Raw genomic sequence first — 15,219 nt, 5'->3', positions numbered from 1 at the left:
TGAGTATAACTGTGGGGTCCAATGACCGGTCCCGAATGGTTTTGGAAATAAACTCTCCTGTGTGTCTGCCCCCCAGCCAGGGTGTAGTACAAAATAAGTGACCTTTATAAAAAATAGCACAACACAGTCATGCGATAATACAGAAACCATCTAAACATTGTAACCGGTTCCCCAGAAAACCAAATAGATTAAGAACAAAATATTACTGTTAATTTATGCAGCGCCAGTAATATTATACAGAATAGTAATCATTCAGACCAACACACGCACATTGGCAGAAGCCAGTTAACCTACCAGTATGTTTTTGGAGTGTGGGAGGAAAACGGAGCACCCGGAGGAAACCCACGCAAACACTGGGAGAACATACAAACGACACACAGATAGGGCCCTGGTTGGAGTCGAACCCTTGACTCCAGCGCTTTGAGGCAACAATGTTAACCACTGTGCCACAATGCTGTCCACTATTTGATAGGCCGACATGCTCAGCAAAAAGAGCAAGCCAAATAATTTTTTTTTTTTTTTTTTTAAATAGATATTTCTTCAGTAAACTATCCCTAAAGTGTATCGTAGTTTTAGAGATTAACCTTTAATAACAGGAGCGGGAATTATATTTTTGATTTGATGGGGACTGAATGCGATTCAGCCACAGCTCATTGACTGCCATGATATTTTGTAGGTAGGTGAGAGGGCCACAGCAAAGGAGGCCGAATAATCCAATCGCGTCTCCCGTTGTTGGGCATTTAACGTTTCATGTCCTCCATCTTAATCAATTTACTTTTTGCCCTTGTGCTGTGTAGCGCATACTTGCCAACTTTTCCTCGTCTTCAGGGAGATCCCGGGGGAGGTGGGCGTGCGGGGCTTGACGAATCGCATCATTAAGTCTAAGAATGATGCAATATTTGCGTCATTAAGCCCGCCCCCTCCACTTATCTATTGCGGGAGCGAGAACCGGGAGGTTGGCCTGCTCTCCCGGGAGCCCGGGAGGTCTCCCAGAAATGCGGGAGTCTCCCGGACATTCCAGGAGAGTAGCCAACTATGCGTTAAAGAAAAGCAGCTAAGGAATCTCTAGAGACTGAAGTGTCTTTTACATTTCTGTCTCCATTACTGAAGTCATGTTGTCTTACATGTCAGTCTTTGATTAAATCTTGGTCTCCATGAAAATGGCCACCTCCATAGGCATCAATACATGGACATAGGACACAATTTGTGAACTGTGTCATCATGCCACAGATGGCGAAGCCAACCACGTCTTGTACTGGCTCAGCATCAGGGAGAATGCCAGACTCTTCAGGGAGTGAGGGAGATCACCCCTAGTTCAGGGAGAGTTGGCAAGTATGCTGTAACATATTATGAGGTAAAACGGGGGATTAAAGTTAATTGTCACTATTAAGCCTAGACGAGCCACAGCAGCGGCAGCCATTTTGTGGGCTGGACCAATCAGGAGAATGCGGCCTCCAGTTGCCTCTGTGCTGCCTGCGCTCTCCTGAATATTGGTGGGTGTAGGTGGTAGCTGGGACTGGGACTGTGAACCTACAGTTGGCGGCAAAACTTGTGACTGTAAATGTTTATGTGGAATGATATTGTCACATTATGTCACGCGAGTACAGGAACTTGCTGCATTCACCGAGATAAACTAAAACACCACAGATTATCGCTGTAGGAAGGCATTTTTCTTGAAAGATAAAACTTTTCCTGTGAGTGTGTACAGTAACCCTGTCACTGCCAGTCAGAAGGCTGAGGATGAAACGGTTAATCCCAGAACAAAGGTCACATCCTACGTATGGAAGAGATAAAAGTATCACATTATAAAGGAATTAAAATCAATGAAGCGGACCTGGGGAAAGACTGGGGCCCTCAGTGCCCACCGGGCCGTAGGCGGGAGCCAAGGATGATCCGGCTCTGATAAGAATAGGGGGGGAGAATTGCATCTTACATGCAGAAAAAGAGGGATTGTTTTGTGCATTTTGTCATTAATAAAACCTGGGCCTGTCCCTGGAATTCTGGAACTGTTGGCAATGATGCTAATGTAGTATTAAGAGTACTCACCTGTACTGGGAACAGCTATATGGGGAAAGTGTCAGGGTACTTTCCAATGTCACATATACCGGTAAGTTTTTTTCCTCCGCATGTTAATGTGACTCCTTATAGTAACACTCTATTGTGTCCAGACCCTTTGCATCCCGTCTGTACACAACAAATAAATACATGGAAATAATTTGATTGTAATTAAAACTGCATTTTTGCTTACTCTAAAAGTTTTCACTTAGTGGAACCCCGGGTTCTACATGCCTAAGGTTTCCCTGCTCCTTTGTTAAGGTTAATTCATTAGGAACTAATAAAATAGATAGGCTGCACTCTCAGTGATGTCACTGATTCCTAGTGAATGGATAGGCTGCGCTCTCAGTGATGTCACTGGTTCCTAGTGACTGGATAGGCTGCGCTCTCAGTGATGTCACTGGTTCCTAGTGAATGGATAGGCTGCGCTCTCAGTGATGTCACTGGTTCCTAGTGAATGGATAGGCTGCAGTCTCAGTGATGTCACTGATTCCTAGTGACTGGATAGGCTGCACTCTCAGTGATGTCACTGGCACCTAGTGACTGGATAGGCTGCACTCTCAGTGATGTCACTGGTTCCTAGCGACTGGATAGGCTGCACTCTCAGTGATGTCACTTGTCCCTAGCGACTGGATAGGCTGCATTCTCAGTGATGTCACTGGTTCCTAGTGATTGGATAGGCTGCATTCTCAGTGAGGTCACTGGTTCCTAGTGACTGGATAGGCTGCGTTCTCAGTGATGTCACTGATTCCTAATGAATGGATAGGCTGCATTATCAGTGATGTCACTGGTTCCTAGTGAATGGATAGGCTGCATTCTCAGTGATGTCACTGGTTCCTAGTGAATGTATAAGCTGCACTCTCAGTGATGTCACTGATTCCTAATGAATGGATAGGCTGCATTCTCAGTGATGTCACTGGTTCCTAGTGAATGGATAGGCTGCACTCTCAGTGATGTCACTGGTTCCTAGTGAATGGATAGGCTGCATTCTCAGTGATGTCACTGGTTCCTAGTGAATGGATAGGCTGCTCTCTCAGTGATGTCACTGGTTCCTAGTGACTGGATAGGCTGCATTCTCAGTGATGTCACTGGTTCCTAGTGAATGGATAATCTGCACTCTCAGAGATGTCACTGGTTCCTAGTGAATGGATAGGCTGCACTCTCAGTGATGTCACTGGTTCCTAGTGAATGGATAGGCTGCACTCTCAGTGATGTCATTGGTTCCTAGTGAATGGATAAGCTGCACTCTCAGTGATGTCACTGGTTCCTAGTGACTGGATAGGCTGCACTCTCAGTGATGTCACTGGTTCCTAGTGAATGGATAGGCTGCACTCTCAGTGATGTCATTGGTTCCTAGTGAATGGATAAGCTGCACTCTCAGTGATGTCACTGGTTCCTAGTGACTGGATAGGCTGCACTCTCAGTGATGTCACTGGTTCCTAGTGAATGGATAGGCTGCACTCTCAGTGATGTCATTGGTTCCTAGCGAATGGATAGGCTGCACTCTCAGTGATGTCACTGGTTCCTAGTGAATGGATAAGCTGCACTCTCAGTGATGTCACTGGTTCCTAGTGAATGGATAGGCTGCACTCTCAGTGATGTCACTGGTTCCTAGTGACTGGATAGGCTGCACTCTCAGTGATGTCACTGGTTCCTAGTGAATGGATAGGCTGCACTCTCAGTGATGTCATTGGTTCCTAGTGAATGGATAGGCTGCACTCTCAGTGATGTCACTGGTTCCTAGTGAATGGATAGGCTGCGCTCTCAGTGATGTCACTGGTTCCTAGTGAATGGATAGGCTGCAGTCTCAGTGATGTCACTGATTCCTAGTGACTGGATAGGCTGCACTCTCAGTGATGTCACTGGCACCTAGTGACTGGATAGGCTGCACTCTCAGTGATGTCACTGGTTCCTAGCGACTGGATAGGCTGCACTCTCAGTGATGTCACTTGTCCCTAGCGACTGGATAGGCTGCATTCTCAGTGATGTCACTGGTTCCTAGTGATTGGATAGGCTGCATTCTCAGTGAGGTCACTGGTTCCTAGTGACTGGATAGGCTGCGTTCTCAGTGATGTCACTGATTCCTAATGAATGGATAGGCTGCATTATCAGTGATGTCACTGGTTCCTAGTGAATGGATAGGCTGCATTCTCAGTGATGTCACTGGTTCCTAGTGAATGTATAAGCTGCACTCTCAGTGATGTCACTGATTCCTAATGAATGGATAGGCTGCATTCTCAGTGATGTCACTGGTTCCTAGTGAATGGATAGGCTGCACTCTCAGTGATGTCACTGGTTCCTAGTGAATGGATAGGCTGCATTCTCAGTGATGTCACTGGTTCCTAGTGAATGGATAGGCTGCTCTCTCAGTGATGTCACTGGTTCCTAGTGACTGGATAGGCTGCATTCTCAGTGATGTCACTGGTTCCTAGTGAATGGATAATCTGCACTCTCAGAGATGTCACTGGTTCCTAGTGAATGGATAGGCTGCACTCTCAGTGATGTCACTGGTTCCTAGTGAATGGATAGGCTGCACTCTCAGTGATGTCATTGGTTCCTAGTGAATGGATAAGCTGCACTCTCAGTGATGTCACTGGTTCCTAGTGACTGGATAGGCTGCACTCTCAGTGATGTCACTGGTTCCTAGTGAATGGATAGGCTGCACTCTCAGTGATGTCATTGGTTCCTAGTGAATGGATAAGCTGCACTCTCAGTGATGTCACTGGTTCCTAGTGACTGGATAGGCTGCACTCTCAGTGATGTCACTGGTTCCTAGTGAATGGATAGGCTGCACTCTCAGTGATGTCATTGGTTCCTAGCGAATGGATAGGCTGCACTCTCAGTGATGTCACTGGTTCCTAGTGAATGGATAAGCTGCACTCTCAGTGATGTCACTGGTTCCTAGTGAATGGATAGGCTGCACTCTCAGTGATGTCATTGGTTCCTAGTGACTGGATAGGCTGCACTCTCAGTGATGTCACTGGTTCCTAGTGAATGGATAGGCTGTACTCTCAGTGATGTCACTGGTTCCTAGTGAATGGATAGGCTGCACTCTCAGTGATGTCACTGGTTCCTAGTGAATGGATAGGCTGCACTCTCAGTGATGTCATTGGTTCCTAGTGAATGGATAGGCTGCACTCTCAGTGATGTCACTGGTTCCTAGTGAATGGATAGGCTGCACTCTCAGTGATGTCATTGGTTCCTAGTGAATGGATAGGCTGCACTCTCAGTGATGTCATTGGTTCCTAGTGAATGGATAGGCTGCACTCTCAGTGATGTCACTGGTTCCTAGTGAATGGATAGGCTGCACTCTCAGTGATGTCACTGGTTCCTAGTGACTGGATAGGCTGCACTCTCAGTGATGTCACTGGTTCCTAGTGAATGGATAGGCTGCACTCTCAGTGATGTCATTGGTTCCTAGTGAATGGATAGGCTGCACTCTCAGTGATGTCACTGGTTCCTAGTGAATGGATAGGCTGCACTCTCAGTGATGTCATTGGTTCCTAGTGAATGGATAGGCTGCACTCTCAGTGATGTCACTGGTTCCTGGTGAATGGATAAGCTGCACTCTCAGTGATGTCACTGGTTCCTGGTGAATGGATAGGCTGCACTCAGTGATGTCACTGGTTCCTGGTGAATGGATAAGCTGCACTCTCAGTGATGTCACTGGTTCCTAGTGAATGGATAGGCTGTATTCTCAGTGGTGACTTATAATATTGTTATAATTTACAGCAGAAGGATACATGATCATATGTCTGTCTTATATATCAGATAACCACAGCCGTAATCCATCTAACCCAACTCACCAACTAATACATTACAATGTAGAACCTTCAGTAGCATCATCCTATTGATCTTGGGAAAGCCCCCCCAAAAAGTAATATTTTGATTAATATTTTTTGTTTGATGATCCTGCAGTCTTAAAACTAGATTCATTTTTATATACTTGGATGAGACATCAATTACAGGATTACTATATAACCGTACTTGCATACGAAATATTGAAATATCTCAAAACAAAAACTGACTTGAAGTGTAAAAAGCAGAAGTGAGTGCGGTCTCTCTGTCCATAGCCATGTAATATAATCCCTTCCTGGCTTAATGAGTAGCCAGGGACATGGTTTCTAGGCTACTGAGAACATATCGCCTCTTGTTCGCTTACATGACCCTGCAGCTAATGTGTGTGGTTATATATTGTCCGTCCTTATATAATATGACCGGTGACCTTCCTCTTACTAGTAACTGGATAATAACATGTTTTACCCTGCACCTCTGGCACACATTATAATATAGTGTATATATTGCACAGATAAATACAGTCCCTTGTAGATAATCCCTTTATATTAGGTGCATAGTGATGTCATTACTTATTATCTAGAATTTATAATGAAGTGAGTGGCCTGGTTTGGGTCCAGTTCGGTTGGGACGGTATCATTGGATCGCATAGAACAGGGCTAGATTTACTAAGCTGCGGGTTTGAAAAAGTGGGGATGTTGCCTATAGCAACCAATCAGATTCTAGCTTTCATTTATTTAGTACTTTCTACAAAATGACAGCTAGAATCTGATTGGTTGCTATAGGCAACATCCCCACTTTTTCAAACCCGCAGCTTAGTAAATCTAGCCCATAGTCTTTTTTAACTTTTTCTGTAATTGTGTCAGTGTCTGCCTTTAAATGACTTTCACTATATCAAAATAAACATGGATGCAGTATAATCATCTGTGAAGAGCTTAGGCAGCGATGTGCTGGAAATTATTAATAGATCTGTTTTTGGTGTATACGAGATAACAAAGATTTTTCTGATATTAAAGTGGAAATTTTTTTAGTTGAATATAAAGTAGACTTTTGGAGATTAAGACTAACTCCATTTGGAAATGGTTACAACAATATTTTCCCTATATAAAAGCATTATTCTGCTAGAATAATTCCTGATATTTTAAATTGGACTAGCCTGAAATTGACAGTTAAAGGTTCAGACTTGGGCTGATGCCGCTTTCACTGTTCCCATGGTTACATGTGTCAGATGTTCATAACATTTGTGTCAAACGGCGGCGGCAGCAGCAGCTATGTCAGAGTCTTCTGCTGCCAATCTACGGCATGTTATATGTCAAGTATCAGGAGATGTTCCAGCAGTTTGTAATAATCTGCATAATAATCAGAGATGAGCGGGCTCGGATATCTGAAATCCGAGCCCACCCGAACGTTGCCGATCCGAGCCGGATCCAAGAAAGATCCGGGTATTCCCGCCAATTGCAAAACTGAAACCGAGGCTCTGAGTCATAATCCCGCTGTCGGATCTCGCGATACTCGGATCCTATAAATTTCCCGCTAGCCGCCGCCATCTTCACTCGGGCATTGATCAGGGTAGAGGGAGGTTGTGTTAGGTGGTCCTCTGTCCTGCTATATCTCGTGCTGTGCTGTGCTGGGGAAATAACAATGCCCTTAGAAGGACACAGCACAGCACGAAAAAATTTAAAAAAAGTTATAAAAAAAAATAAAAAAAAAATAATGAAAAAAAAAAAAAAAAAAATATCCAAAAACAATCCTGCAGTATAAGTCCATTGGTACTGCAATATTACAAAGTTCACTGATTCTGCAGAATAGACTGGGAATTAGTGGAAATGATTGAGGTTAATAATAGCGTAGGAGTGAAAATAAACCCAAAAACTTGATTTTAACATTTTTTATGTTTTTTTCAAAATAAATCCGAATTCAAAACCTTAAATCCGAACCAAAACCTTTCGTCAGGTGTTTTGCGAAACAAATCCAAACCCAAAACCTCAAGCAAATCCGAATACAAAACACAAAACACGAGACACCAAAAGTGGCCGGTGCACATCCCTAATAATAATTGTAATTAGGCAAATAACACAGAATATTTAGTTTAGTGGAGTTATTCCTTTAATATGTATGTAAGTCTGAGGCAGTGCTGTCTAATATTGTCTCCACAATAGCAGATTGGGTCGGCCCATTTGGTTGCTCTGTTTGAAATTGGTTCAACAACATTCTACATTTGGTTTCAAATGTTTGCTCTTCCTGGTCAGAGTCTGGTGTAATAATTATATGCTAGGTCAGAGAATCTGGTTGCCCCGTATTTTTATGAGATCTATGGTAAACGACCGGGCAAGTGAAAGTTGGGACATTGTATGTGATCGAATGATTAGTTGCTTTGTACAAATTGGTAACTTCAGACATAGGGCTATGGTCGCTGCCAGTTTAATGGACAATAAATGACATAGGGGTATATTTACTATACTGCAGGTTAGATTAGTTTGAGATGTTGCCTATAGCAACCAATCTGATTCTAGCTTTCATTTATTTAGTGCATTCTACAAAATGACAGCTAGAATCTGATTGGTTGCTATAGGCAACATCTTCACTTTTTCAAACCCACAGTTTAGTAAATATACCCCATAATGTGCCTTGCTACGTCGATTTGTTTTATCCCACATCTTTTGATCACTTCAAGCTGTGTAATGTATCGTTTGGTGTCTGTGAGGCGTGATAAGGAAATATTTAATTAAACTCTGTTTTACATAAGCCTCATTGGATAGTTTGAATAATGTTGAACAGTACAGTGTTTCCTTCATAGAAACACATATATAAAAATTTTATTTGTAGTGTTTAGTTAACCATTAAGAAATTGATGAGATAAACTGAATAATGAGGAACTACAGATATGCTGTAGAGGGTGTATGCAAAACAGGGTTCCCCGTAATGTTCCAGCGATGTTCCTGCAGTCTGGGAAGTATCTGGGTTGGTTCCTGTTCTACCATAGTTTGACACCAGAATCTTCTTTCATTAGTGGGCCAGGAGCCTCACATCACTAATCTGTGCTGCTGGGGACCCTGCTCCTTCCACTATATAACGCTCAGTCTGTGGCTTCCTGCTGCCTCCATTCCCCTCCTTACATCATGTCACTGCCCCTGTCACATGCAGCCCTGTCCTCACTAACACATCACTCATCTCCTGATATACTCTGTGCTGCTGGGGACCCTGCTCCTTCCACTATATAACTCTCAGTCTGTGGCTTCCTGCTGCCTCCATTCCCCTCCTCACATCATGTCACTGCCCCTGTCACATGCAGCCCTGTCCTCACTAACACATCACTCATCTCCTGATATACTCTGTGCTGCTGGGGGACCCTGCTCCTTCCACTATATAATTCTTAGTCTGTGGCTTCCTGCTGCCTCCATTCCCCTCCTCACATCATGTCACTGCCCCTGTCACATGCATACTATATATATAATGCTTTTTGCGTAGTCTTTCACTTGCATACACATGTTTTCTGCTAGCTAGTGACATGCGTACGTATAGGCTTTAATACAAAGACGATGCCGTGTCAGTCATCGCTATCAGTCACTACTTACACCTGCGCTGTAGCTGGTGCAAAGGATACGACTGAAAACAAACATACTCCCAAGTCGTTCCGTCCGTCATTTGCGTTCGGACATGAATGTCATGCATTTGCGTTCATTGGCGTAATGTTTGTTTTCTTAGCATGTGCAGAGCTACTTGGCGCAAGACCCGCAATGCATATGAATGTACGTCCGAGCATTTAAAAGTCTGGCAGTGTATTACAGCACCGCGTGTGTATTCAGCCTCTAGTGCAGGAGTCAGGGCTGAAGGTTAAACAAACTCTGCACGATTATCCGTCTGGTTTCCAGGGTCTTTCTGATGTAATGTCATCTGTGGGCGCTGGAAATGACGAATGCAGCTCTGAAAGTCAGTAATGTCCTCCTACCCTCAGTGCACACTCAGCTCTCACCCAGATCGCCTGTCCTGTAGAACAGGAAACAGATGCATAATTGTAGATTTGTTTTGTGGCTCCCAATATGTGGAGGAGGAAGTTAGAACATCTCTGCAGGCGATGCAGTTGCAGGGTTGTAATTAGTCTCTCAGCTTTCTGGATGCCATATTCATTGGTTACATAACAGCAGTTCAACTTGTTAAAAAATTTGTCATTTGTTTTACATGGTGCAGATCATTTCGGCACAGAACGATCCAGACACAAAGGGTCATTTCTTAGTCAGAGAAAGGTGCAAAATCCTTTTTTTTTTTGCAAAGGAGATGATTTTGGCTTCAGAGTAAACAAACCGCTGCATGAGCGCACTATGATTTTTTGAAGCGCGCTCTGTTGGCATGTTTGAATATGTGTAAAAAATTAAGTCGTTTTAAAGCAGCAGTCCCAACAAAAAATGGGGAGCGTGGTTTTAAAATTGTGGCAGGCAATAAGAGACTTGGTAATTAGCATTTTTCCCTTGGTTTGTTTCTTCACGCTGCTATTAGCGATGTAGAATTCTGCAGTTTCCACGGTGTTGTGTGACTACCATGGCAACCACAGTCACACGGCAAATGGTGTATTGAGCAGTGAGGCTTTGGAACACCCCTCTGAGCTTTGTCTGCACTGAATAATCCTTCCCCTCCTTCTCCCCCATCTGCCTTTAAATGACATCCTGTGCCTATGTGTGTGTGGTCCTGGCAGTCATACTTGTCTGCTCTTCAGAGAGATTTTAAAAAGGAGATAATGATTTGTAGGAGGACAGCTAAGAAAAATGCTATTACAAGAAAGAAAAAGCATATATGTGGGATTGTTACTTTAAATGGGTCAGGTTGATAACACATAGTAAAGCCAAGTACAAGATTTCATATTGAAATAAAGGGGTGCAGTGCATATTTCGGGGCTTTCCTTACTTTGAGGGGCTCACAGCTATTTCCACTCTATTGAGGAATCTGCACAAGTTCTCAGCTGAAGGATATTTCTGGGTGCCCTTCGCCCAAAGTAGGACACAGCTTCAAACATACAAATGTGCCACATGTTATAAAGACTGCCCCCGTGTTCCCCTCACTCTCATGATAAATGTGGCTAAACCGAGATTCAGAAATGCGGCTGTTCTACGTCAACATCGGATGAATGGATGGATGAGCTCCTGTCACATCATACCGCTCAACGTTTAGAATAACGAAATCGGAACAAAATAAGCCCCACCCCTGTTCCACCCAAACTGCGCCCACATATGTACAATTTGAGTCAAAACCTCACCCCATGTTTTGTGTTAAGCCGTACCCCCTTTTCAGCCTGGGAATCAGGATGTCTTTTTGTTTTATCTTCAGCCTCTATGTTTAGTATGTCCGGGGTACTTTCTGACACCTCTTTGCCTGTTGTATCGTATGTTTAGTTTTTTTTAGGCCTGGCCATGCGCCAGTGACATCATACACCTGCCCTCATGATGTCACAGTTTTACCACGCCCCCAAGACGACCCTTTGTGACGTAACTATCCTACTAATATGATTGACAGCTGTGGGAAGAAATCAGGGAATTATGGGGAAGAGAAGGCAAGCAATGGGATTGCAGTAAATGATTATATCTGCATTAATGGTGAGCTCTGCGAGTAGACCATTATAGAAACTAGGACATGTCATGCAGCAGGAATATTTCATACATTCATCTCGTTAACAGCTACATTAGACAAATACAACGCAGATCTCCAAATACCCTTTAAGCCATACAAAGTTTCTACTGATCTTTTGGCGTTTTGTCCTCTCCCACAACCCCTTCCGCCCACATAATTTGTGCCTTCGCTGTATTTAAGCGATGGGTACATTTTTAGCATGTAACGATCCAGCTTACAAAATACACCTGCAAAGTCATACACTATTCTTAGCCAATGCTGCTTATCTCAGCCCCTCTTGAACCTTTGCCTTATACATATTTGTCCCTCTGGAGCTCGATACTCAATTCAAATCTATTATTGTTATTTTATTTATTTTTTTCAGATTGGTGGATGATAGATGCGTGGTTCACCCGGATGCTGGAGATCTGGCCAATCCGCCCAAAAAGTTCAGAGGTAAGGAACGCTGCGTGAGGTCGCTCAATTCCTAAATAACGTTCTTTAATTTTATCTCAGCCGACCAAACAGGACGGCCGGCCGATATAATTAGAAATATGCCATTAATAAGCGCTGCCCGCATCTTTTATGAGCATTGATTAAGAAGCAAAGCCAACATAAACTCTGCAGACTGAGGTTTTTGCAATTTAGAAACATCTTGGTTTAAAGCCAAAGTATATTGACTTATCTATTGAGGAAACTGTACCAGGTTTCTCTTCAATTATATGAATTTTATTTATTTCTTGTTACATAGTAACAGCACCAAACATATACAAAGATCTAGCTAGATAGAGATATATACACAGTATCTGCAAAAAAAAAAAGCAAATCTTTAAGACACAAAAGTAAATCAAATAATACAACATCTGACAGTTGTTTGGTTGTCATGGAAACAAGGATGTTTTTTTAAATGAATTGTTACCATGGATGTTCCGTATCAATCAGTGACTAATTCCTGAGACATCAGATATGTCTGATATGTTTCATTACCAGTCTCTGAGGCCAAGTTTTTATGTTTGTATTTTATTTTTTTTTACCATATTTAGGCAGGAATCTACTAAAGGTTGATCGTGCCACCTTTTTTTAAAATAGATTAAAACCACTAAAAATCAAAAACAGCGGTAAATAAGTATTGCAACTTTATAATCTATTAAACAGAGGTTTTCCTTCTAATTTGTAGCAATGTCCATTGAAAGTGGAAAGTCATTTTACCTGCGATGTTTTAAAAATCTCAGAGTTTTTTTCCTATTTTTATTTCAACGGCCCATTCATTTCAATGGGGTTTGCAGCTTGTGCTTAACGAGGGGCTCAGAAACCCCGTTATAATGAATGGGCTCATTGAAATGAATAGGAAAACCCCCGGTAATGAATCAAATATTGGGCAGTGTATCCTTAACCGCCCAAATCCTCATCCAGCCCCAGTGGCAGACAGCATGGGCTGGTTTCCATTAAATCAGGTAAATCTCAGGAAAAAGTGCCACCCCCTAACCCCCTAGCCTTCAGTTTTAACCAAATCAACCTAAAGTATTTATAAACTTCAGCATTGCGTCCTGGACAGTAGGTATCAGCGTAAGTGTAATGACCAGATTGTCGGTTGATTGAGTGCACAGCAGCCCCTGTGTAATATGCAAAGGGTTAACCCTCAAGTACACAGCAGCACCCCCGTCGTGTAATATACAAAGAGTTGATCCTCAAGTACAGAGCAGCCCTCCTCCCCCCACCGTGTAATATGGTTACCCAACAGCCCCTTTGTCAAATGGACAGGAGAGTCAATCCTCAGTTAGTTACACGGCAGTCCCGTGTAATATGTAAGCTAAGGGGTTAATCCTTAGATACACAGCAGCCCCAAATTCATTAATAAGCGTTAGGCAGCCTTAGCCAGCCACGTCCCTAGCGCAGTCTCATTAAGGAGAGAGGCACGCTGCTACCAACATTATTAACTGGCTATCGCCATCTGCACCCACTGGCATTTTTAACACCAGTAAATAAAACACGTAAATGGATCTGACACTAGAAAGCATTATTTTTTTGGAGTCGCCACAACTCCTGACAATTTGACAAGCGTTCCGATTGCGTTCCAGTTTCCGCATCTTGCTCTATCTTTTGCGCTTACTGTGGGTACACGCCTCGGGGAAACGTACGGTGAGGCCGATGCGATAGTAAAAATGCACGCCAAGCGCTCTCTTTTATCGATGCCAAATTATGTCAGCATAATACCCCGTATGTTAATTATATTCCCTTATTTATTGTAATTTAGAGGTGGTATGGACTTTGGGCCTTATTTTCAAGCCTTTGGCACACTCACATTAATCATGGCCTGTCACATTTGCTTACCTTGGGATAATTCCTTCCCTTTCCACTCTCTTGTGAGTACTCGCTGACAGACGTGTTTCTGCATGCAGACCTGCATCTTCCAGCAGCGTGTGTAGCAACACACAACATAGCTCAGCTCGGAGCAAGCAGTCCCCAGCTCATGTACAACCATGGAAACATCTTAGGCTTGTGATGGAAATTTCCAAAATAATAAACATTTGTGGGTCAGATCTGTTTTCATTCTGTAGGATTTCTGAAGTTTTCACCGTAGTTGCTGTAGGGATTACGAACCGCTTGTGTAGGAAGTAGGGACATCGCAGTGAATTGATTGGCTGCCTCAACTCTGTATAGGAAACGGCGGTACTCTGTAAAATAACATCACAATCACCAATCGAGGTAACTTGAATTTTTTTCCAGGCACCTTAATCACATGGTGTATATATAGCACAGGACAATTACATTGTTTTAAACTTTTTGCCAACAAGGAGACAAAAAGCCCCATTTTCCAAGCGCAAAACTGCTAAGGCACTGCACAAAACTAGGCGCCTCAATTTGCACAAATGCTCATAGACTTCTGCCACAGTGCAAGGTGTGAGGAGGCGGATGATGATGATAAGGAGGCGGAGTTTCCTGCAGCTGAAGGGAGGAGCTGAGGGTGTGGCTTGCAGGGAGCCTAGTTTTGTAAAAAACAATGACTTTGCACAAAATGCATATTTTCCTAATGCGTATGCACATAAAAAGGTGTAAGTACAAGTCCCTGTGCAGACTCAGGCGCGTATTACACTTATACTCCAGTGCGCTTTGAGAGGCGTGTTCATGTATATGTTACCTATGAGTATGTCAAGAAAGCAGCATATATGGCCGTCATGAGGCTTATCTGTTGCGGGTGCTCAACCCCTAGTGATGGTCATCAGCACAGACCTTGCAGGTGTTTAGAAAACAAAAATAAAAATTAAATAATAAAAAAAAGCATCTACTCCCTCCCAAAAGTGCTAACAGCACCTAGGCTGGTAGCAGTAATTTATGGAGGACGAATAGCATGGGATTCCCCCAAAAATGGAGGAGTCGAGGGTGCTGCAGGCACTAGGCTTTGACAGGTTGGCTTGGCGACACTGTAATAAGGAACCTCTCAGAATGGGGTCGCCCTGTCATAAGTCAACAAGCCCTAGGCTGCTCAACAGTGTATGGAAGACGCTGTTTGGTGTTACTCTGAGTCCTGTATCGGGGTGGGGTGGAGCACTCTTGCTGTCATAATGTGGGGCACTGGCAGCTATACTGTGGTGGGAGAAGGCACTGGCAGCTATACTGTGATTGGACAAGGCACCGGCAGCTATACTGTGGTGGGAGAAGACACTGACAGCTATACTGTGATTGGACAATGCACCGGCAGCTATACTGTGGTGGGAGAAGGCACTGGCAGCTATACTGTGGTGGGAGACGACACTGGCAGCTATACTGTGA

The 15,219-nt window shown here is 43.5% G+C and overlaps 1 protein-coding gene across 3 annotated transcripts in view; it reads left to right on the top strand.

Moving 5' to 3' along the window:
- Positions 1–15,219, top strand: part of ITPR2 (inositol 1,4,5-trisphosphate receptor type 2) — a 180,753-nt gene that overhangs the window by 10,976 nt on the left and 154,558 nt on the right. For all 3 annotated transcript variants that reach the window (XM_075210447.1, XM_075210446.1, XM_075210448.1), the window contains exon 2: positions 11,834–11,904. In XM_075210447.1, coding sequence (XP_075066548.1) covers positions 11,834–11,904 — 71 coding nt within the window. The remainder of the gene's footprint in view (positions 1–11,833; positions 11,905–15,219) is intronic.

Source organism: Mixophyes fleayi, chromosome 4 (assembly GCF_038048845.1).
Source record: "Mixophyes fleayi isolate aMixFle1 chromosome 4, aMixFle1.hap1, whole genome shotgun sequence".
NCBI lineage: Eukaryota > Metazoa > Chordata > Amphibia > Anura > Limnodynastidae > Mixophyes > Mixophyes fleayi.
This window is presented reverse-complemented; position numbering and strand designations above follow the sequence as displayed.